The following is a 25,402-nucleotide window of genomic DNA, read 5'->3' as shown; positions in this document are numbered from 1 at the left end:
AGAAAAGAGGCTTAAATGGAGCAGGTTGGAAAATTTTAACGGTTAATAAACTTAGAGCTATGGTCTGAAATTTTATTTATTTATTTACTTTTGTAAACAGAGCCTTGAACTTTAGACTGACAGTTTTATTTCATGTTTTCAATAATGTCATCCAATTATATTTTGAAAATTTTTGCATCAGACCCAGCTTTTAAGAGTCAGGTTTGTTTACTTAGCAACTGCTAAGTGGAGTTGCACTGCTGTTGATAGCGTAATGTTTATAGCTTTGAAAACATCGCTGCTCTGTGGTGTTCAGTTTTCATGTTTTTCCCCTCGTAGAGGGGAAGTTTCCGGTGCTCACATCAACCAGCAGTGAGTTCTGAGAAGAGCAAACAAATATAATTCGGTGTCACTCAATGATACAAGTGCATTCTGAGGACTCTGTTATCAGGGGTTTTCGTCATTGTGTGAACATTACAGAGTTCTTTGCACAAAGTGACAGGGCTGTGATGTCACTAGGTGATGAAATCTTGTGGGCCACCGTCACTGGCATGAAAATCATGGATCTAAATGTCAAAGATGGTCTTCAACTTGCATTTTTACATTGAATGTGAAATTCATTGTTAAACAAATAATGAATAATTTTATTTTTCTAAAATAAACAAATATAAAGTAGATATCATAGAAAAAATGTTTTTAAAACCCAAAAGTTCTGGCAGGGCTTTGGAAATACTTTTTGTTGTCTTAATGTCCTGAGATGTAAGTACCTTCCCTCCAGCTCATCTGGTGCGCACATTTTCAGCAGCACATTGAAGACACCCTTGGGAACCTAACATGTGACATTAAGGTGACATACACAGGGTGAAGCATGACCCTGGAGACCACTCCTGAAGGAAAAGCTGCATGCCAAGTCCTACTGCAAGCAGATGAGTGTGAATGCTCTGAGTTTTGAGGCTATTCGTCAGGTCTGGAATCAGTGAACTAAGACCAAGGCAGGACAATTAAAGGGGGCTTGCGCAGATCTGATAGCTCAGGGCCAATGTTAGGAACAAAAAGCAGACTGACCGGGATCCCCAACAGACTGGCATGGCCAAGGCAGGGGTGTGAAAGGATTTGGTCTAAGCAAACTCTGCCAGTTATGCTTCTTTGTATGATCTTGATTAGTGGTGGGAGAGAAGAGACTTCAAAATGCTGGAAAATGTTCTCCTTAAATACAGTTTTTACTAATATATTCAAAAGGGTGATGGAAAAATACCTTATTGTTAAAATGTTATGTAAGAAACTCAATAAAAATAATTTTCTTATTGCATTTTCAGAGGGATGACATAATGTTTTCATTTTAAAAGAACATTTTAGCCACAGCAATAAAGTTGTCAGAAGAGATTTATCATTGTGGGGGAAAAAAATAACTTTCCAAAATCGGTTCTTGGGATGAGCAGGAATAAGGAATTACTTTCTCTGTGCACTCTCAGGGGTGTCAGATGAAGCCAGCACTGTCAACAAAATTGAACATCTCTGGCTGAGACACATTTTCGTGTATGTGGTTGTCATCTAAAAATTTCAGAACTTCATTTGCAGTCTACCTAAGGGGACACTTCTCTTCAGAGAAACTTCGGGCCTCTCATGTAGCTGCGTTACTTTATATAGGTCACTTTTGCTACTGATGGTCTCAGTCTATTCATTTGTAATACAGGAAATAGTGTTTTCGATTGTGATCCATGATCTAATACGTCAGAATCACCTGGATCTTGTCAGAAACACATCCCCTAACTCCTGCCCCAGACTTACTGAAACATAGATAAGGTGTGGGTTGCAGCAAGGAGTGTTCTGCCATTGTCCTTCAGATGGTTCTGTGCATGCTACAGTTTGAGAAGTATTGGAGTAGGTGATCTCTAAGTTTTCATTTAGCTTTAGTGACCTCTGATTCTAAGAATTCATGTAACCATTCTAGTCTTCAGTGTGCATGACTCGATCAAGCAGAAGAGAGAATTGTTCTTTTGAAATAGAGACTCTTGGATATTTCACTGCCTCATTTAATCAGCTCATGAAACGCTTATATTCTGTTTATGAAAAAAATGCAGTTGAAGCAGTGATTTTAAATTGTTTTTGGATTATAGTTATCCAAAAGATTTAAAAAGAGCTGTAAAGTTCTTCAGAGAGCAAGGAAAGGGTGAGGAGAAAGAGGAACATGATAGAATATGCATTAAATTTATACAGTTATCCCTTGATATCCATGGGTGATTGGTTCCAGACTCTCTCAGATACTAAAATTCATGGACGCTCATCATCATAGCTGGTATGCAAACCAGCTATGTTTGCATACAATCTATTCAGTCCTGCTGTACACTTTAAACCATCACTACTGTGTTGGTTACCTTTTTTCTCATTGCTGGAACAAAATACCTGACACCAAAAATTAAATGAGGAAAGGTTTATTTAGCTTATAGTTTATGGAGGTTTCAGTTTGTAATCTGCTGGCTCCGAGGCAGGATGGTGTGACAGATAGTATAGTTCATGGTAGTGGCAGGTACAAAAAGCAGCAAGAACAAAAAGGGCCAAAGGAAGGAGCAAGCCTCTTTCCCGCCCTTTTATTCCATGAAAGCTACCTGTCGGAGGGCAGGGACAGTACTCACTGCCAGTCCCAGCGCTGGTCAATGCACCAATCACAAACTCTAGATTCACCCACTTTCAAAATCCCCACCCCCTGCCGTGACTGCCTGAGGCTTGGGGGGACATCCAGACCCAAACCATAACAACTACATGCTTTTAATATCAAATACAATGTGAATGCTATGTAAATAGTTGCTATACTATATCACTTAAGGAATAATAACAAAGAAGGTTGTCTGTGTGTTTGCAGTACAGACGCAATCCCCCCCCCCAAATATTTTCAATCCACATTTAGTTGAACTTGTAGCTGTAAAACCCAAGGATACATAAGACTGACTATATACTATTTTTGGAGGTTTATAGACTCACAGTGCCTACGATAGTTGCCATGGCCCTGGTTAAGAAACACTGACTTAAAAAAATTTCCTGATGAAAGATTAAGTAAACATTCTCCCAGAAATTTTGAAACAGCATCTCTTCTATATATTGTCTCTACTTTCCATTTGTTTATTAAATATATATCTCTTACTTATTAGGAGGTTGCCGTTTTAGATCCTGGCTTGTCTCGAGAGATATACCATTATGAGAAAGGAAAAACACATCAAAATACAACAAAAATCTCTTTCCAAACTCTTTTTTTGGGATAGACTGGAATAAGTCTTTCCTTTCTCTATGCACTGTCAATGGTGTCAAGTGAAATTAGCACTGCTGATAAGATTGACTGTCTCTGGTTGAGACATTTTTGTATTTGTGATTGTCATCTAAAAGTTTCAGAAATCAATAGGTGACCTGCCTAACAGGATTTCAGTAATCAGAGGGTGGGTAGACCTCAGTTCTCTTTTTTTTTAGCTGTGTTATAATTTGTGAACTTTCACTCTATTGTTAGAAAAGTGGGCAGAGCAGATATCAAATAGATTCCTCCTGTCAGGAAACATTGCTGGAAATTTCGAAAAGAGATGGGTCACCATGAGTTGACTTTCAGAGTTGGCCTCCAGGATTTCAAGGAGGTGAAGGACCCTTTGCATGCAGAAAGAACAACTTGAGCAAAGGATGGAAAATGGAAGGCTGTTGAGGAGATGGGCTGCTCCTGGCTTTTGGGGAGAGTGTATACAGCCCCAATCAGTGAAGGAGCTGTCATTCAGGAACCCAAGCATCCTGGCAAGCTTTCTTCAGGAGTTACATGTGCAACCCTAGCAGGAGACAGAGCCCTGCATGCCTACACTTACAGCAGTGCTCAGTTTTCAATTCCCTGCTTTAACTCCAAGGATTCTCTTGAAAACCAAGTTTCTTCCCAAATATGGGAGTTAGATCTTAGAGAATTGGGCTGGCTCTCTTTAAAAAGTAAATTTTAGTCATTTTCCCAAAAGACACTGCCCAAAATTTTAAGTTTAATTTTTACTTCAACTTCAAAGAAGCTAAAAGATGGGTCATTTTAGAGAGCTTCATAACTGGTAAGCTGCCTGGTGAGTACCATTAATTTTACATGCTTAATAGGTACTTATAAGGCATTGTCTTATAGTCTTTTAACAAGATTTTAATTAATTCTTGCAAGAAAGATAATTTTCTCTTTATTTCCTAGGCATTTCCAATTATAATTACAGTGCTTTGGTCTCCGTGACCTCACGTTGCTCAACATCATTTCTTGGTTGTTAATTCCAGCAGAAACAGGAAAGGATGCAGGAAAATGTTTTCTGATTTGATCAAATCTTTGTCCTTAGTATTCTTGGCTAGACTGTATTAAGCCTTGGGTACTGATGGGGGCTGTTTAAAGCCACATGAGGGAAACAAACAATTTAAAGAGCTTCTTCTTAAGGCTGTCTTCTAAACAACTGGGTACTGTCTAGACTGAAGCTGGAAAATGTATAATACTATAGCAGAATTCAGGATGGCATAATTAAATCACTTGTGCCAAAATGACAAATTGAATAAGTAAAAACAATGCAAGGTATTTTGTACTTTGAATACAAGGCAAGACCTTTAAATAAAAGCATTTTCCCATCTCCCATGAACCTTAGACCCCATGGAGTAAGAGTTCTTATACTCTCAGTCGCTTTTCCATTCCTGGGCACAATACCCAACACATACAACTTATGGGTGGTTCATTAGGGCTCGTGGTTTCCATCTATGGGCAGCTGGTTCTATGGCAGACACAGAATGGCAAACGGATGTGACAGAGGAGAAGGTACACGACCCATGGCAGCCAGGAAGCAGCGTGAAGGGTCACTCAGTGACCCACCTCTCTTGTCGTGGTCCCACTTCCTAACAACATATGCAGCTGCGGATTCACTGGTGTGTAATCCAGTGATGAGGACAGTGCCTCCAGATCTGATCCTTTTCCAAAAGCCCATGTATGGATACACAAGCCTTTGGCTTAGACCGTTGTGCTACTGTTGTGCCTTGAATGTGAAGGTTGAAGGACCTGACATAATGAAGAATTGCCAGTGGTGGGTGGCAGAGATTTAGAATATGGTGAGCCAGTATATATGCTGGAACACAGTGCTAAAGCATCACTGCTCAGACAGTGAAAGGCCTCTGGTTTCTCTAGTAGGGATGCTGGCCGTCTCCTTCAGCTGGGCCCACTGATGGAGCCTGTATCTCTAGGGGTTGGGCCCTGATGTGGGTTTTAGACGCCTGTGATGCTTGCATGTTCGATATGCTTGGGTAGTGTGATGTGATTGGTGGAAAGATGCCAAGAGATGCAAAGTGGTTCTTTAATGCAGTTGATTTAAAAATGCCCAGACCTGCGGACTTAGCTCAGTGACATAAGCACCTGCCTGGCAAGCCAGGGTTATGAGTTCAATCCCCAGTACCAAAAAAAAAAAAAAAAAGAAAAAGAAAAAAAATGCCCAGAGACTGTTACATGAAGGAGGAGATGACACAGCGTGTCCTGGAGGTCTAACTTTCCAAGCATCCACTGTCCCTGCAAGGACGCACAGCTGTGATTTGTAGGACACATGCAGACTGAGAACCTCCCGATGCAGGTAGCATCCCTGTCCCTCTGACAGAGCTGTGTCCATGCCCATCTCCTCACCTTCCTTCCCATCTCTCTGCCACTGATCTGGGACAGCAGGTGCAATGTTTCAGGATGGCTGCTCATGTGGCACAGTGGCCAGCGGGCCCTTCACCGCTGGCACCACATTCCTAAGTGTGCCCTGTGAGAGCGGGTGAGTTGAGGGCTTGGGGTTGGGGGTGTTGCTCCCCGATTCCCTGTTATGTTCCATTCCTTCGTAGCCACTTAGCACTTCCTCTGACTTCTCTTTTAAAGAGCTGAATGATTCTTGCTTTTTTCCCGCCAAGGTTGCAACTGCATTTACAGCCCAACCTTGTGATGCTATATACAGCACCTCGCTGAAATATACTTTGCAGAGTTTGTGCAGTTGGTACCATGCACTTGTGCATTTCCAATACAGTAGGCATAGGTTTTCTGACATTAGTTGTTGTGACAAAATCTGATTGCTTGTAAAATAAAATGTGGCTTTCATTTTTAACACCATGGAAGACCAGTACCCCCAGAAACGTTCCACCAAGACCTAATGGTTCTTAACAGACTGAATGATTTTTCTAAGAAGAGTACATTTGTAGCATGACTTTTTAGGTACATTATTGATCATAATAGTAGGTTAGTTGATTGTGTAACGCATTTGTGTAACTCCAAAGCATGCTTAATTTAATGGCCCTTCATAGGGAATAAATTTAGAATGTTCATCAGACAATGGCTAGCCTGGCAGTTGTTAGGTAATTGCTCCCTTTTTCTGGGAAGAGAATATAGGATGACGTCATACATGTATTTTGGGGTATTTTCCCTTTCCTGAAAAATCTAAATTAAAATATTTTGAATTTTTTAATTTGATTTCACTTGTCTTTTACTCCTGACATTTTACTCTTTCCTTAGGATGCAAAATAAAGCGGGATTTCCATATAACTTTACAAAAAAAGGGAGCCTATTCAAAATTTCAGCAATTGTTGGTGTCATTTGAAATGTTACTCTTCTAATGTTTCATCCACTTGTTTATAACCATAAGTAACATCCTCTTGTGTGGCCTGGATGTTTGTCCCTATTTCCGATAGCCTCAAAGTTCGTGTTGAAATCCTAAACCCCAAGCAATGGTATCTGATGGTGAGACATTTGAGGAGATGGTTAGGTTGACTATCTCTCTGTCTCTGTCTCTATCTCTGTCTTTCTCTCTCTGTGTCTGTCTCCATCTCTCTCTTGTGTCTCTGTCTCTCTCTCTTTCTGCCTGTCTCCAAACCGTCCTTTTCTTTTTAATTTTATTTTTAAAAATTGTCCTGCAGTAATTCGACCTTCCTGCATTTGCTTCTCTCTTTTACGTATGCACGCATGTAACTCCTCTAAATACTTCCTCCTGCTGCCGCTGTGATCACATTGAGCCTCCGGGACTGCTGGCATCTTTTCTGCTAGGTTTGTGTTTTCCCTGTAGCACACGGATGGCGCCATGTGCGTGGCGTGATGTGTAATCCCATCAGAGGGGCTTCTTTCTCTCAGCCCTGTGACATTGTTGTCACGTGTATCAATTATGTGTTTCTTTTGGTTCCTGAGTCATTATTTCAGTGTACTCACATACCGGAGTGATTTTGTGCACTCTCATCCAGGGGGATATTCTGATTATCCCCAGCTTTTGGTAGTTATGAATGCCTACCACAAATAGTCATATATAGTTGTGTGTGTGTGTGAATTGAAGTTTCTAATTCTCTAGGGTCCATGCCCAAGAGTACAGTCCCACTGGGTCACATGGTAAGAACTTGAAAAGAGTTTTCCAGATGTCCAGGGGCCTCTCCCATTTGCGTTCTCACCAGTAATTCAGGAGTGGTCCAGTAGCTACGTGTCCTCCTCAGGACTAATGGTGCTAGTGCCATTACTATTCACTGACCCTGTTCTGATAGAGATTGTGGCCCTAGGGTTTTAAAGAAGGAAAGGAAGAGACCCTCAACACCGTTGCTCGCTGATGACTCTGTGGAATTGAGGTGTTTTGGAAGACATACTTGAGAGCCACTCTCCCCAAAACACCCATCCTGGCAGCTCCAGGGTCCCACCCACTGTCCCCTCCTGGCCATGCTTCAAAAGCCCGAAGAGAAAAGGATCCAGAAGGAAGTGGACAGAATCAGAAGCATCTGTGAGAGAATAGAGCAGTTTGCATTCTTCCTCTTCTTGCTCCTTTTAATTCAAATTTGAAAGTTTCTCCTTTTAATTCAAATTACTGTCTGCCCCAAGAAGAACAAACCACTTTTCCCGCCACTGTACATGACGGGAGGAAAAATAAGTTTTGGCAAAAACCAGTGGCGATAATCAAAAGATCTCTGTGTTTGTCTAGGTCACTGTGCTTCCAGCAGAGAATCTGATTCGTGTCCTTGCAGGGTTCAGAGTTGCTCCCATGGCAGGAGCCCTCATTAGCTCAACAGTGACCCCCCAAACATGTGTGCGCCATTCTGAAGACGAGTAGACCTTTCTCTTCTTTCAAATCATAGAACATAATGAGAAAATTTAGGATTTGGGAAATTAAGTATTGAAACACAAACCTGAGGCGTGTGTGCATATCGAAAGCTTTCCGTTGTTCATCTGCATTTGCTTTTTATTACAAGTGTATACCAAGTGTAATGAGAGTTCACACAACTAAAGCATCGTGCAAACATAATTCAGTGTGCTTAATGGGGCTGCAAATCTTTATGTATTTTGTGGCTACATGATCAAAAAAGATAAATTACTTGCTTGATTACTGTATTTCTACATTGTCATGCCCTGGTTACGTTAAGATATAAATAACTATGTATTATGATAACCCCAATACCATTTTTACTAATCTTTGACAAGTCATTTTAGTAGTTTTTTGTGGAGGGCAGGGAGAGTCGACAAGCAGAGCAATCTGATATAGTTTGCTGAGTATTTCACCAGTTTCCTGGAATCATTAGCATTTATAAGACTGTACTGCGTAATGAGTTGACATCATAAAATTAACCTTGAGTTCCCAGTGAAAAGAGGAAATTACGATAGATTATTTTACGTTTTTAGATGTCATAAATCCCTGGTATCATAGGCTTCATCATTTAATTATGTATGGGGATGTAGTGTGTCTACATTCTGCTAAGTGTAGTGTGGCACAAATACCAAAATATCCATCTCTCAAATGGATTCACTTTCCCATCGACGCAGCCATCATTTTTTATTGAACTAAGTCATAAATACGTAGATATTTGAAAACATATCTGGCAATAGATGGAGCTAGCCTTTATTTTCTTCCAAAAATAAAATCATCATATTTATTAATGAATGCCATTTGGCAAGTCTCAGGATCTTACTTAGATGGGTTGCTTTTTTCAGCTTGCCACAGACTTAGAGAAAACTCAGCGTGGACAGCTGGGCTTCGGCACCAGGAGACGCAGGTTTGCCCACCACTCCCTCTGCACCCCTGGCAATAACCTTGACCACCCCATGCTTAAGTTTTATTATTTGAAGTATGAAAACGGGCATAGTACTTAAATCAAGCAATGGCGTTTTTATCCTTTAGCCTTCCCCATTGATGCATCTAGACTCACCAGCATGTATGTAGGTCTATATTCTCATTTGATTTTTAAAAAATGTTACGGTCATAACAAACTAGCCTCAGCCAACACATGTATAATTGGGGAAAGGCCATTTCCACACCCTTAAGGGCGTGTTTTTAAAAATGTGGCTCATAAAACCTTTTTTTCCTTTGCAGTTGTGCCGTAAGGGCACTGATTCTAAAGTTGAAATTACTACATCTGGGGCTGCAGTCATGTTTGTGACTCTTACTTACCGCCACACGGCAGGTCTGTGTGCACTGCACCGGTTTGCAGGGATATCCACAACTCCTTGCTCTTCCTGCCAACATCAAATTTATTACTTTAATCTGTGCTTCCTTCTGCAGTGGGTATGAGATGGCACCTTGTATTTGTTTCAATTTGTGTTGTGTTTGCTGTCTGTGAAGCTGAGTATTGTTTTACAGTGCGCAATGTAAGTATTCTTTGCTGTGAACTAAATTTTCCTCTTGTCGAATAGAGTTTAGGCATTACCTGAAGGAATTTAAGCAATTACGTCTCATAGGCTTTCCATTCACAATATGGGGAGCGCTATTGTGATAGTCATATCTGTTTTTATTCTCCTCTTCATTCTCAGTGCTGCGCAGAATTGCTTCATTTCCTTGAATTAATGGCAAGTGAGAGATTATGAGTTACGCAGACAAGAACTCCTCTCTAGTATTAAAACTGCATCTCGCTCTGAAGCTTTTCCTGATTGCTTTTACCCCATTTGGAAATTATGGTAAATGACAGCTGAGGAGCAGAAGGAGGAAAGAAGGGAGGGATTTTGGCTGTCCGTGGCTCCGGCAGCCTGTGGACCACCCTGCTTCCTCACACCCTGCATACAATTGTTCCCCGTACCCACTGACTTCCCACACAGATGGTGTCTTACATGAGCGAGTTTTCATGTTCGAGATAAATACATAGAAAAATCTATGCTAGGGAATTTTATAGATGTTACAAACCAAATATAGAGTTTACTCACCGAGAATGACTTGAGATATTTTAGTATGCTGTGGCCTTGCTGTTTAGTCTTGCACAGGTACAGGGTTAACGAATTGTGTGGTTTCTGAACAGATTGAAAACTGGTAATTCTAATTATCTGGGACATTGAGGATTCAAAGACTAAGTCTGTTTTCCAACACCTGCCTGAAAATGTGTCATGTTGTCAGGCTTCATGGAGTAGACTGAATGACCGAGCTTGCCAAATAATTATCTCCAGAAATGACTTACATTATCGTATGTGAGGTTCTACTTATTTTAAACAATACCACCCATAATCACGATATAATAAAATGCATGGTTTTATAAAAAATCATTTAAATCGCTTGTAGTATGTGCCTTGCACCTTTCAGTTTCTCTGTCTAGTATGCTTGGTCAAATACATGTCCTTTTAAAATAACCTATTTTTTATTAGTACGTGTTTGGCATCCATAATGGTCATATCCATCGCGGGGAATTTGTGCTCGTGCACGATATAACTTAATTCTTTTTTTCCCATTCCTCTCCCCTCCCTTCAACTCTTTTCCTTCTCTATTTGTAAAATCTCTGTTTCCATTTTCCTCTCAATTGTGTTTTTTAAAAATCCTTCTTCCCTTCCGTTACTTCCCTCTCCCCTGTTCCCCTTCCCCATTTGAACAAGTTCTGCCCGCTTCCTAATATCACCCTTCGTTCGCTCCTTACTCCACACGGGGTTTCTAACACGAGAGAAATAACCTGGTTCTTAAACCTGTGTGTCTGATTTACTTCAGTTAAGATTATGGTTTCTTTTTTAAAATTTTATTTTAGAGAAAATAAAGCCAAGCAAAATAATACAGAATAAAGCTAATCAAAACAAGACAGTGTGAATGACACAGGATTTCAAAACCAGATAACGGGAAATCAACAGTGGCTACCACAGTGCCTCTTATCATCTTCCAAATAGCTGCCCATACCTTAGACATGGTACAATCAAACAAGACAGAAAGAGAATAGAGTCAATAAAAACAGATCAATGAATGCAGTACAGGACTTCAAAGCAAGAAATCCAAAATGGCTACCATCATATAGCTTATCTTCAAAACAGCTGCCCGTGCCATCAGATATAACAAAATCAAACAAGACAGAATAAAACCCAACAAAACAATGAGAGTTATACAGGATTTTGAAACAAGATAACAGAGAATTAACAATGTCTACCACCTTTAGAGGGAGATCCCCCATAGATGCTACACTGTGTATTGCTGTCCTCTGAATAGATGATCAGGCTTTAGGCCTGCAAAGACAAGTGAGACACTACACACTACAAGCAAGAAGCTGTATTTTATCTCATTAACTATCATCACAGCCTGTGTTTCTCTAGATCAGCTGGCCGCCTACTGCGGGGAGGGAGGAACATTGGCTCTTCCTGTCTCCCTGCCCGCATGACGGAAGGGGCTGGCGTCTGGCTCTGCCCCAGTCAGCCCATGCATGATGCTGACCCACCAATATTATGGTGTCAAGATACTTCCATTTACCTGGAAACGTCTTGTTGGGCTGAGGGTTTAGCTCAGTAGTGTATGTGCCTGCTAGGCAAGCATGACATTGTGAGTTTAATTCCCTAACCAAAAAAGAAATATGTGTGTCCTTCTTTATGGCAGAGTAGTACTCCATTGTATATAAATACCACATATTCTTTACCCATTCACCAATGATGGGCATATGGGATGTTTCTAAGATGATTCTATTATGAATTGTGCTGCTATCAACATGGGAATGCACATATCATTGTGGTATGACGACTTTAACTCTTTTGAAAAGATACCTAGAAGGAGAATAGATGCTTTAAAAACAAATAGAGCATTAAATGCACCAATATACTGAAGTTTAGTCTACCTGGGCTGCTGAAATGTGGAGCAAAGCCTCCTAAGCATCTGTTTAAGCCTTGGATGTATCACCCAGGACTGTCGCGGGCAGCAGACTGCACATTCCATTGTGAGCTGCGGTGAGCGTAAGGCAGAGAATTGCAGAGGGGGATAAGCAAGAAACCACCAGGAGCTGCTGAGACACCAGGGAACTGGCGAGGCGGAGGCTTTACCACCCCTGCGGCTGACCCAGAAGAGGAGGAAAGGCACGAGCCAGGCGGGCTGCTGGGAGCAGAGGAGGGCGGGAGAGGCGTCTCCCCAGAGCTGCCCTAGCAGCACGTGAATGGCCCTGCACGTGGAGGAAGCTGGGGATGCTCCGTTTCTCCCTCCCCGAGCTCTTGTTGGAGAGAGAGAGGTCCCCTCATCCCCATCCCTTCTATGTTCTTACGCAGGCTCTTGGCTGGATTAGCACAAATGCAACTTAGCAAGAGAAAGCAGCGTAAAAGTTTTGTTGATGCACTTAGGGTCACCACAGAGAGTAAAGTCCGAGGAAATAACCAAAGCCTGCCACTTCCATGCTTTTTAGATGAAGAACAATGCCCATGTGAAGGGACAAGGGCTGCAGGACAGAGGGTCCCTGTAGGAAGCTGAGATGCTCGTCACAGGCAGGGGCAAAGCTGCTGGAGGGAGGTGTTCCTGCAGGGATTGTGCTCCCAGGCTCAGGGCAGCAGCTTTGTGAGTAGACCTCAGTGACTACCACTATTTTCCAGCCTTGCAGGCAAAGGACACCCTCTCAAGAGTGACTTGGTGGCTTGCTGGATGCAGGCAAAGACTGGCCAAGTGGCACTTTCTAAAGCTACAGATTACCCAGCGATTTCAGCGTTCACTACAGAGGTTCAGCTTGTTTTGGGTGGCCCAACCTTGACTCTTTCTCTCTTTGGTCCCAGTGGTGTCTCCTACCTGTTGGCCAAAGTTACACATGGCAGAGCATTAGCCAGCCTAGGACATGCGGTTTGGCGATGAGAGAGGGGGAACCACCTCACCTAAAAGCATCTATTAAAGAGAAGGGAGGGAGGAAGAACTGAGAGCTAATGGAGTAGGTAGCTTGATGGAATTCTGAGGCTCTCTTTGAGGCAATAGATGGGTGAACACCTGCAAAACCCCAGTGTGCAGGAGAAACCTTTGTCTTTTAAATAGATCAGCCCTTGTATGACTTATCTCAAAGATAAATATTTAACAACTTTCCAAATTGTTTGACTTCTGGATGCAGGACCAGGGAGAGAGGCCTTCCCGCATCGGCAGGAGTTTCCCCACGGCTGAAACAACATCCTTGTCTTGTAACTTTTTTTTTTTTTTTTTTTTTTTTTATTTAAGAGGAAAAAGAGAAAAACACAAAACAAACCAAAGCGGTATAAGGGTACACGTAATACAGAACTACAAAAAAACAAAACAAACAAACAAAAAAAACCATAACAGTAAGAAATCACCTGTTAGTATATTACATATTATCATCTTGAAAATAGTTCCTCAAATCACTGCAGATTCCAACCTAGCAAAATGAAGACCTCAACAGAACAAAAACTAAGATGTACCCTGAAACAAGGCGTGTTTGTATATTTGCCGTGTTTCCTCCTCTAGATTCTCATTTCTGAGTCTTCCTTCTTGACAAGGATCAGACGATTCCTGGAGGGATAAAAAGATCATTATCTTAAATTTTGGGAAATTTATCTCCTCTAAGTAAAGAAAGCGTTGTTGGCTGATACAGCCCAAGTCATCGGTCGTGCAGCGCAGTTTCTGAGTTATCGCCTCCCACAGTACTAAGTGTTGTATTTGTTGTTTGCATTCAGGGTAGTCTCTTTGCAGTCGTGTGCCTATGGTTTTAATTTGCTACAGATTCACACTTTGAGTCAGATGACATAATTGGACACACTGGGATGGTTCACCATTGGTGGTTGTTAAGTCATTTTCATATATTTGTTGATTACAGCGGTAAAATTTCTGCCCCTTTGCAATAGGAAGATGAATGAAATATTACTGAGAGCTAATTTCTATTACTGAATACCACAAGCTTTTTATTCTTTATGCATTCTTTGCTTCATAGCTCTTTTTATTCCAGAAAGAATTCTGGAATAATCTTCACTGATAGGTAATGATCCTTATATTATAATTACAACTATTAATTTCTCTTTGCAGATGAGACAAAGAAGGTCAGGAAATTAAGTTACTTTGTGAAACTGTCAGTGACCCTAGTATTTAAGTTAAACTTTGCTTTTGCACTCATATAAATGAAACGAACAGCTAAATGTTAAACTCAAAACCACGCAAAGAACAAGATGCACCTCCCACCAAATGCTCAGGGCCATGAGATCATAACCTGTTTCATACAGGATGCGTTTTATTGCTGCAAAGCTATGCAAGGAATTTTGGATCTGCCATCGACAGACCCTGGCAGAGCTTCAGGGCTGAATCCAGGAAACGAAGGTCCAGTTGGCAGGCATTTTCTATGGTGCCCTCATTTCTGGTGGCATCATAGGCAGGTCGCAGTGTACCTGTGTTCCAGGTCACAGACGTGTTGAGTCCCCTGAGATCACTTTCTAGAACTATCTCTCTAAAAATGGCTCCTCTGTGAATTTTCCAGGTATTCATCATCTGAAAAACAGAGCATAGCTCCTCAGTTCTAAGATGCTGTATGATTAGCTCATCAGATTAATGACAGCTCTTAAAGGGGGAGAATCATTATCACATGAAATTAATGAATTGGTTTTGCAGCCTGTTTCAGGTGTGTAGCGATGTCAGGAGAGGAGTCCAGGTTAGAAAGATGAAATGAAGGGTGGGCTCCGGCTCGTGTTCTGGTGGTGCACCTTTCCCTTTGTGAATAGGATGATGTTTGCAAATGAAAAGCAAGGAAAACAAAGCCTGTTGATTTTGAGTCAGACTTTGCTTCTCTGGTGTGATTTACTGGTGATTTGGGTAAATGGGTCTTAGGGTGGCTTTTAGGACTCCCCACCAGCCACCATGCACAAGGGCTCCAGAGTCCAGGAGACACAGACGAAATGACGGCCCTGTCACTGGTCGCTCAGCTTCTCCGGGGTCCGTCTGTGAGGTGGGCAGATGCTTGGCTATTGTGTGAGTTTTCTGTCCTCTAAAGCTGTTACTCAGCATCTTAGACTTGGGGAGCTGTGCTGTCGGTTTAGGGCAGTCGACATAGGCTGAGTGTCTCCCTCAGTGTGTGCCACATGGTAGAGATTGTCACTGCCCTGCATGGCCGTGTGGCCTTGGGCTCAGCCGCCTTACCTAGGAGTTTAAAATGCAAAGATTTCTCCTTTGATTCCTCCTACACTTCAACAACTACCTAGACTTATGATGACAGTATGTCGGGACTCACACTTTTTATTTTCTTTTATACAGTTCGGCACATCTTGCGTATAGAGCCTCAACGTCTCTTTTGTTGTGTGTGTGCAATGCACCTTGTTAGAACCGTAACTTTTGCTGACTGTACTGTACGGTACAGGAATGTAGCTCTACGTTGTTATGCATGATGGTGCTGCTTGTAAGTTACACAGATAAAAGCAAAGTCATCTTGCTGGAGTTTCCTTTGACCATTTCTTTGCTCTGAATATTGCAATGTGCATACTACATACAATGTTCCATTTAGGGGCCTCTTCTCTAACAACCTAGCTGCGGGGCAAGAACTCAGCTATTAAAGGAGGAGCGACTGGAATTTGGTTGAAAGACACTTGTTACTTCCCAGGCCTGGATGCCGGGAGCTGTGGGATTTTATCTGACTCCGGTCTCTGTTTAGTAGCCCTTCCCCACATTAGCAAGGCCGTTCTGCCTCCTGGCCCTTTGGTGGCCCTGGGTCCCCACGGGTTCAGTCCCTGTGGCCATGTTACCCTGCCTGGCTGTCTGCGGCAACCCTGGGACTGGCCACCCACTGTCTCCTCCCTGCATCCCTCTTGTCCCTGCAGAGACCCCAGCACGTGCCAGGTCCCAGGTCCCTCGGGGATCTCCAGGAAATGTTCTTACTTTGCGCTTACATTTTTAAAGTCTGTGGGACATTTAAATTTTTTATAAAAGGTTAAAATATTTAAAGTGAAAATTGCCACTTAGGCCCTACTCCCAGCTCAGTTATAAACTATTTGTGTAGAATCAATAAGTCACTTACCCCTCTGAGGCTCCATTTCTGTGCAGCTAAAAAGCGGCTCATTTTCTTTCTAAGACTTACATTCTCTGTATTGAAATCATCTGGGCCCTCATTAAAAACACAAAACAAAACAAAAAGAAGACACCAAGTTACATTTGCAATAGTTCAAAACGTTAGTTTTTAAATTTCCTTAACCGTGCAGTGTATAGCCTTGAAAAAGGAAACAGCTGCTGAATGTTGGATGGAGTTAAGTGCTAGGCTCCAGATGTGGTTCGAGCCTCTGTGGAAATACGTATTTAAATCACAGATCTGTGACCAGCCTTCGGCAGCCTTTTTCTCTTGTTTGGGATGACTTGTAGGGAGCCCTCCCAGCTCTGTCCTCAAGTCCCTCTTTTCTCCACCCTGTATCTTATTTCTGCCTCTCTGACCCATTTTCTTTTTGGGACACGAGCGACCTGAGTGACCCCAGCCCATGGCCTTGGGATTCCAGATGAGGGAAAGCATCTTGGTCTTTGAATTTGAAATCCTGGGACTCTCTCTGAAGATATCAAGGAAACAAACTTTTCTAGTCTGATATAAAACCGAACATCCCCAATCCTTTTTTTTTTTTTTTTTTGGCCCCATTTTATATGTGAAAGTTATAGGTTTGACAGCAGCATCTTTATCATTTAAAAAATTATATTCCTATGCTTTAAAGGCCTGAGTGATGCTTGTTGGACTGTGTGTACATCCTGGTTTCTTTGTCCCCCTCCCCGGACTAACTAGATTGGGTATTTTCATGTTTACGTACTCAGGGCTTCGAGAGGCGTGGGGTTTGTTTGTTTGTTTGCATTTCTATGTCCCATTTCCAACTCTTACCCATCTCACTTATTTATTGATGTCAACAGAAAATATTTACCCTTTCATTTTCCCTGGCCCCTTATAATTCAATTTGAGAGAACATTCTCATCGCTGAATACCCAGCCTCTGGACACCTCCAAGTTTAGACACTCGAGGGGCAGCCCCCCAAATTAAACAGTGTAAAAGTGAGATAACTGAAGCCGACTGTAGCAAAACTAGATGCTCCCAAAAGTAAGGATAAGAGCTGTGTTCCTATCTTCATGGTCGTCGCCGGTTACGTGCCACACTGCATCCGCTGTGCTTTTGTTCACCTGGTCTTTCACACCACACAAGTGGAAAGATCTGATTTTAAATAACGGCTGAGTAGCTTTCTCCATGTCACTTTTTGCAGCCCCTTAGGGATCTGCTCCCTTCCCTCCTGTGGGGCAGGGACTGCAGTTACCCAGAAGCTCCGCCCCGTGGCAGCTGGTGAGGGGGACCAGCCAGGCAGGTGCTGCCAGGCAGAATTAGAGCCCAGAGCGAATGTAGGGATGCGTGTTCCCAGAGAGTCACGCTTAGGACCTCCTGCATGGACAGCTCTACATTACACCTGCCAGAGGGAAACGGCACCGGCAGTTTTAATAACAAGTAGTGGATTCCCCCTCCCTCCCTCCCTTCCTCCCTTCCTTCCTTCCTTCCTTCCTTCCTTCCTTCCTTCCTTTCTCTTTCTTTCCTTGCCTTTCCTTGCCTTGCCCTGCCCTCCCCTGCCCTGCCCTGCCCTGCCCTGTGCTTCCCTTCCCTTCCCTCCCCTTCCCTTCCCTTTGGCAGTCCTGGGACTTGAACCCAGGGCCCTGCATATGTTAGGTAAGCACTAACCACTCAGCTGCACCCCAGCCATTGCACTTGTGATCCTCCTGCCTTACTCTCCTGAGTACTGGGATTACAGGTGTGTACCACCATCCCTTGCTAAGTAGTGAGTCTTTTGAACAACACTGGAAAAGCTAGCATTTTGTGTGTTTTGTGTGTGTTTATTTAACACGTATGGACATGAGCATATCTGTATGTACCTGTGCATATGTACATGCACATGTATGTTTCTATGGGTGTATATGACTAGGTATCAATACTTAGGTATAAAGTGTGTATCTATAAATAGTTGTGCATTTGTGAGTCTACACATATCTGTGATTGTGACTCACACATGGTGCCTATTCATGTGCAAGTGAGTGTCTGTCCATATACATGAGTATGTATATACACAAATGATTACACATCTATTCAATATGTACACGTCCGTATAAATGTGGTTATACCCGTGTCTCTACATGTGTGTAAGAGTACATATGCACTTACACATGCACACATGTGTACTTCTGTGTATGAATGTGCATCTGCACATGTATGTGTCTAGTCTAGACATCTGTGTTAATGTGTATCTTTATGTCTGTGCCTGTACAAGTCTGTACACACATGCATATGAGAATTTTCTAGACACATTTTTGTGTTTGTGCGTACACATGTACACGTGTAGCCATCCTGTGTGTCTGCAGATAAGTGTGCGTCTTACGTGTTAGGAGTGTGGGCCATGGAGCAGGTGAGAGCTGAGCTCTGGGGTCCTCCACTTCTCATCACAGGTGTCGTGTCAGACCGTGGACAGATCTCTGGAAGCTTTCTCTTTCAGTCATCTGATCTTCTCTTGCACTGGTTTATTTTAGATAAGGTCTCGGTGAGATGCCCCAGCTGTCATCAGACTCACTGTCCCCTGCCTCCACTCAGAGCAGCTGGAATCCCAGGCACCTGCCACCCCTGCTGCATGCAACAACTCTCTCTCTAATTGGAAGTAACAGTAATCAGTGCCTCGTAGGTTACAGTAAAGGTCATATTAAAAATGCTGGTATTGGGTTCTTTCCAAGATTTAGCAGTTACAAATTGTGCTTAAACAAGCCAAATGCCCATCAGCTGCAGAATGGTTAAAAAGATGTGGTGTTTTTATACAATGGAACATCACTCAGCTATAAAGAAGGATAATCTTGAGGCTTTTATAGGTAAATGGAGGCAACCTGAGACCATACTCATAAGTGAAATAAATCAAACTCTCATTTGTAAATATCATATTGTCTCTCTAGTGTAAAAAATTAAAGGATAATAAGATTCAAAATATACAATAGATACTGTGATACTGAAACAGAAAGAAAGTGCTCGGAATGAAAGAACACCTTGGATAAGGGAAAGTAGAAAAAGGAAGAAGGGAAAGATTGTGTGTATATAGACACGCATATATGTTTGTATGTATGTATATGTACATGAGATAGATAGCTAGACTACTAGTCTCCGTTAGTTCATCCAAAAGAACAGTTTGTGCTTATGTTGTTTGATTTTTTGATCATCATTTTCATGCCTAAATCTTGTAACCTGAACAGCTACTTCTAAGTTAAAAATATGCAATATATTAACTAGTGTTAATTTCCCACTTAAATTCTGTATCATTTCTATCTTTTTTTCTTCTGTTTTGCTTCTTAAAAAAATAAAATGCTGATAAACCCTGACTGGTAAGCAGGGAGACGCTGGTCATGGTGCCCTCCATGTACCCCGCCCCCGCTCCGGCACGCACCCCCGCGGTACCTGAGGCCAGGACTGAACAACCACTTGCGTGGCGCTACCGGCTCACAGTAGGGCCGGGACGCTTCTGTCCAGGAGCAGCTGTCAGACTGCTGACCCTTTCCTGCGTTTCTCTACGATCTGGGAGAAATAGGTCCACTGGTTCCTGCTCTGACGCAGAGCTTGGCCTCTCGTCAGGAGTGGACAAAAGCCCGTGTGCTGGTGTGGCCTTGCTTGAGAAGGGCAGAGTGGTCAGCCTGGGCTCCCGGCCCAGAATGCGTTGCTGTATGATCTGTATCAGATTTGTGTTTATTTGTTGTTTTTCTCTTACTTTTGGGGGTGTTTTTAGGACCCCAGATATGAGGAAGACAGGTTACCGATAACCTTCCATGAATGACATGCTCAGTAGAATTTCTTATTTTTATTTCATCAATAATCAGATATTTCAAATAATATAGTCAGCACCTATGAAGCAAAACAGGAGCTGGGATTTGCACGTAACCCTTACCTACCGTTCAGCCATTCTCTGCCATTTCACACTGCATGGGCGCCCACTGGCGCTTCTCCTGACCCAGCAGAGTTGCTGAGCCCTGGGTGTATGAATATTCAGCTGGAGGACCGAGAAGGAGCTGCCTGTAGTCTTCACTTTCCTTAGAATGCAGATCTGCATTTCTTCTAACGCTTGGAACTGGTAGGATTTTCCATCTTTCACTGATTGAATAACTGTAACTTTCTAGGACATTACATTGCTTAATTCTATGCTACACAATGTCCTTCCCCCCAGCAGAGTTTAATTTACAGTCTCGAAGACAAATGATGCCGACACCCCCTTTGCATGCCAGTGGGATTATGTGTGTAATAATCTGCCATTAGGTGTCCCTTCATCTCTTGCTCATTTTTCTGCTGAGTCGTGTGTGATTTTCTCATTGGCGTTTTCGGACGTGGGCAGGTGATGACATCATCTTGAGCTCATTTCTGCCTCTGTAGAAAAGTTGAGGATGACACGTAACGTGCAGAGGGCTGATTTAGGGTGACATTAATGTTCCCACGTGCTACTGTAAGCACTGCCACTTCACATCATAGACAATCAAAAAGAAGACATCTCAGCGCCTGCTAGGCCTCCCACCTAAGAGCAGACTGGTTTTCTTGGACATCTGCCCCCTTTGCTTATCAGAATGACCAGCTGAGTTCTACTGGCATTGCTGGACTTCTGAGACTACAGCAACCTAAAGAACTCAGCTTCTCTTGGAGGAAACATGAGAAAGAAAGTAAAAATGGAGAAATTCAGGGGAGTACTTGGCCAGTTGAAGGGGAGAGGCAGAAATGAGTGTAATTATTCTGCTCATCTTTATAACCCTGCGTCTGTTTATGTTTGATGTGTGTATTAATAGGACTGTGAGGATCTTTAAAATACACCTCATGACACTGAAAATGCAGAGCCAAGCGAAAGAGTTTGTGCTGTGGCGTGGAAGCCGGGGCTGGTGGGGGTGGGGGGAGCCCTGTGGCCTCTGGGCATCTCTCCCTCTGTGCTGGGATCGCTTTCCGTAGCACTTTGGAGACGGCTGCACAGTCATGCAGAGCAGCTCCACCGGCAGCCACAGAAAGAGCGGAAGACTTGAAGGACACTCTGCCGTGCTGTGTGGTTAGTGCTGCCCGCTCTTGTGTGGTTTTGAGTGTGTGATCCGAGCCCAGAATCCAGCTGGCACAGGAAAGGCGCTGCTGCTGCCCTCTGCATCTTCCCTGGGCTCCCTGAGAACCTTCCTGGCGGAGCCGGAGCAGGCGGATGCTGCAGCAGCTGACACTGCAGGACTGCAGTATGCCCTCCCTCCTCTGTCTCTATCTGTGCTCAAAGTCCCTCCTAGGATTCGGAGGTAAATTTTGTTCTGTTGCTAATATTCATGGACCTGTACAGGCCGTGGCCGTTGTTAGTGGGTATTGCTCTGAATTAGAGCCACATGGAAACAGATCCACATATAAATTATTCTTTAGTGCATGCTGCCTCTTAAAATATCGGCTCATTCATGACTCTGCTATGCTGAGTATTCTCTGCATCTCCTCTAGTTTGAGAGCCGTGCTTTTCAGTGTTTAGCAGGAAACTGGAAATGAAAGCAGACAGTTTAGTTATGATGACATCTTCCCTTCCTTTTGTCCTTCTCAGTATACGCCAGGCTGAAGTCTGTGCTCTAGGGACACAGGCTTGCAGAGTTTGGAAACAGTTCCTTGTTGTTGGTGATGGCAGCTTCCATGTAGGAAAAAGTTAAAAGTTTGAGCTTTGTCCAATGACAAGAACGTTGCGGTACTTATGCTTAGACTTTGAGATTCACAAGTTGTAATTTGTTTTCTTGTGTGCCAAGAATGACACAGGAAAGTAGCGAAACAGAATGTGTTTTGTGAGTACTGTGAAAACAACTGATAGCTAACTTCACTGGAACAGGGCGTTATCTGAACGTCGCAGGGAATGATTGCTGTACCCAGCTCACCGCGTTCAAGCTGGGAGTCTTCCCTCTGGCCCCCAGTGGAGGTGCTGGGCTTCTGTGGGTCCTTAGAAAAATGATTTTCAGCAGTGATTGATATGAGAGCTGAGGTCAGGAATGATGGGGTGGTATACAGAAGCCTTTTCATCAATGAGGAACTTAACAGAGGTGCACGTAATGCTTCAGAAGAAACTGTTTCCTGTGTGTGTCACCTGCCTCATCCTGAGGTTACACGGGGCAGTGGCTCACGAGGAACCTGGCACCTTTTCTGCAATTATTGGGTTGCTAATATATCTCACTTGATTGTATTCCCTGAGCATAATGTTCTAAAACAATACTGTTATCTGGGAGGTGTATCTTAGGGTGTGGTATTTAGAGGATTCTTTCTATATTTGCAGCACGGTTTTTGACGAATGCAGAAAACTTTTTTGCGGCATTCTTTAAATGGTTTTTCATACTGAAAGTCACAAAGCAAACACTCTCCTCATCGTGGAGCTGTTAGCTCTGGTGTCCATCGTGGTAGAATGTACCTTTCAGTCAGCAACTGGCAGAAAGTACCAAAGGTAAAGATCTTGCACGTAGATATTATTGGAACCTGTAGTTTTAGTCACATGTTATATGTAAGGACAGTGGGACTTAGCTGGGTCAGGAATTTTTCCTAATTAAACCACAAACAACAGAACAAACAGAGGGAACCACAAACAGAAATGAGGACCCTCGGCTGAGAACATTCATTCTGCAAACTTCCATTCCTGCCTACAGAAACAGTCCTGGGATGCAAGTGAGGAGCTGGGCACTTAAGGCTGTCCAGTGGCAGTGTCTGGGGACGTGTGGTGGCAGCAGGGGACAGGAGGCTTTTACTGTTAGACAGGAGACCCTGGGAGTGAGGTAAAGGGCTACGGACTACCCGCAGAGCCCCGGGTCTGGTGATTTGCTTGGATGATCCAGTGTCTCCTCACTGTTCTCAGAGTTAAATTCACTGCAGTAAAATCCTACAAAGCAGAGGGGGAAAAGTTCACAGGAAGTCGGGGAGAGCAGTGAGAGCTACCAAGGTTCTCCTCTGGGACAGTCATACCTGGTGTGCCTACATCTCCAGCAAAACCTGTGACAGTGTGGAAAAAACAGAAGGGAACTCCACAGCCCAGGGACTCACAGCCCAAGGTTTCACCGTCCCATCCAGTACATGGGTGGTGAACCTGTGGCACGTGGGCCGCAGAGGGCCATTTGTTCTCACTGACCATTCCAAAAGGTTCGCCATCCCTGATCAAGCTATATCAAAATTCCAGACTCTCAGGAGGAAAACAGGTGCTTGATGGGAAGTTCACTGTTTAGGAGGAGGAGTGGAAACCTTCTGAGTTCCAGAAATACTGACTCGGAGTTGACAGGGGAGTCAAATACATGTACACGCACATGAGTCTATGTCATATATCCCACCGGTGAAACACATGAATACCTTGCACGTGTATGAAATGCTTTCCCTTTTGGTAAACAGCACGACTGAAACTGATTCTGATAAGAAGCCCACATCTGTTGCGTCTCTCTCTTGTCCTGATTGGAGAAGCAGTGCAAAGCCCGTAATTAGAACTGTCTTCTTAGGAAGCAACTTGACTTTGAATCGGCGGTGAAGGGCACAGTGGGAACAGATAACCTCAGTGTGAAAATATTATTCATGTTATTAAAGCATCTGCATATTAGGTAATTTTCCAAAGACCCTCAATTATTTTTTTACTCCACTTGCATTTATCGAGGACGGGTGAGTTTTCACTTGAGCTCTGTGACCGTGCCTTGATTTGTTTTTTAATAGTAGTTCATCTTTTTCTAGGTGCCTGTTTGTAAGCACATTGTATTTTATAAGCGCAGTGTGAATAATAATAACAGTGATGTTTTTAATAACAAGTCTCTTGAGGTTTGTTTCAGAGCTGAGAAGAGGGTGCTGGTGAGAGAAGCTTTAGAGCAAAAGGTCAGGACGGTGCGTGCTGAGGAAGGGCAAGCACCCTTGCCCCTCTTACGTGGGACTTGCCAGCTCTTACGTGGGTACCTGTAGCTTCCTAAATGTTCTAATGTAAAGTCGTCCCTCCTGTGAGCTCTGCCACATGGACAGGTGTCTGCTCCAGGTGAGTAGGCACAGCGCAGCTCTGACGGCCCTCTCGCCATGGCTACTGCACTGAACATCCACGGCTCGTAGACTGCAGCTCTGGGCTGCTTTTGCTCGGAGGTGCTGCCCCTGGATTCACCCTGAGTGATCTTTCTACGTTCCCCGTGTACTTTGTTTTTTAATCAAGCTGTTCTCTTTACATTGTGTGGGTGGGAAATATAGTAACCGGTAAGGGATACTGCTTAGAATTGCAGTTCTGCAGTCTGATGGACGAATCTGCTTCCTGGGGGTATCAGGGTCTCCATGCTCACCTTGGGTTTCATCCAAGCAGTTCCCAGCGTTCATTACCTTAACGCTCCCCAGCAGCGACCCACTGCATAGAACCCGCCTTTCTTCCTTGCTACTCAGCGTGAGAATTCCTACCCTTTCCTGCTGGCTCCCTTAAGTCTCTCTCCATCTCCTGTGACACCGGACTCACAGTGGAGGTAATTAAGGAAGTGGTAAGAGATGTTCTTCATTCTGTGTGGATTCACAAAACAGAAGAAAACTGACTTTCTTTAACTTGGTTTTTTTCTGCCCTGCTGGGAATTGAGCCCAGCGATGAAGTTAGGGAAGCATGCTACCACTGAACTGTACCTCCTAATCTTTTGATTTTTTATTTTGAGTCCCAGCAACTTGCCCAGGGTGACCTTGAACATGCTATCCTCCTGCCTCAGCCTCCTTACTAGCTGGGATTATGACGTGCACCACTATACCCAGCTTCTTGTGTGTCAATTCATATCCTGTATTGTTCAGACTTTAGGTGGGCATCCCAGTCACTGCAAAAGAAAAGGTGGCTGAAGAATTTGGGTTTAAAACAAAATAAGAAGGGAAAAAATAAAATCAAAACAAAATGCCTCTGATAAACACATCCTCACATTTGGACAACTGATAGAGATGGTTTGCAAATTTGGTTCCTACTGGGGAAAATGAAGAGGAAAACATAAAAGTGGAGATCTCAAGTCTGTGGCATAAACCCCCAAGTTTCCTAAAGCTCAGAGGGAAAAGGCCTTTCCTCTGTGAGTGTTCTTGGCGGGCGTGTGCAGACCAGCATCACCGTCCTTTCCTTGCTGGGGAAGAGCCCTTGCGGGGTGCCTGCGCCCCACCCTGCAGGCACCTCGAGGGGCAGGCAGATCCCTCGGTAGGGACAGCAATAGATTTTCCCAGCTGCCTCTCCGTAAGACTGCCTTCCTTTGAGGCTCAGCCTGGAGCCTGAGTGCCCTGTTGCCAAGGCGCTGGGAGTGGGGAAAAGGTGGTTCCTTTTCTCTGA

The 25,402-nt window shown here is 43.4% G+C and overlaps 1 protein-coding gene across 31 annotated transcripts in view; it reads left to right on the top strand.

Annotated features, from left to right (window-relative positions):
- The window catches only part of Epb41l3 (erythrocyte membrane protein band 4.1 like 3), a 229,227-nt gene that overhangs the window by 24,656 nt on the left and 179,169 nt on the right, over window positions 1-25,402 (top strand). For 4 of the 31 annotated variants that reach the window (XM_063231951.1, XM_063231948.1, XM_063231938.1 and 1 more), the window contains exon 1: window positions 21,203-21,395. The exons of 1 other annotated variant lie outside the window; for it this stretch is intronic. In XM_063231951.1, the coding sequence (XP_063088021.1) occupies window positions 21,308-21,395 (88 nt within the window). In that variant the 5' untranslated portion in view covers window positions 21,203-21,307. Of the gene's footprint in view, window positions 1-21,126; window positions 21,396-25,402 lie in introns of those variants that run through there. 26 more of the 31 variants (XM_063231946.1, XM_063231949.1, XM_063231947.1 and 23 more) reach the window with 13 other exon arrangements.

Source organism: Cavia porcellus, unplaced genomic scaffold, assembly GCF_034190915.1.
Source record: "Cavia porcellus strain 051 isolate PalLab524CR breed Dunkin Hartley unplaced genomic scaffold, mCavPor4.1 scaffold_20, whole genome shotgun sequence".
NCBI lineage: Eukaryota > Metazoa > Chordata > Mammalia > Rodentia > Caviidae > Cavia > Cavia porcellus.
This window is presented reverse-complemented; position numbering and strand designations above follow the sequence as displayed.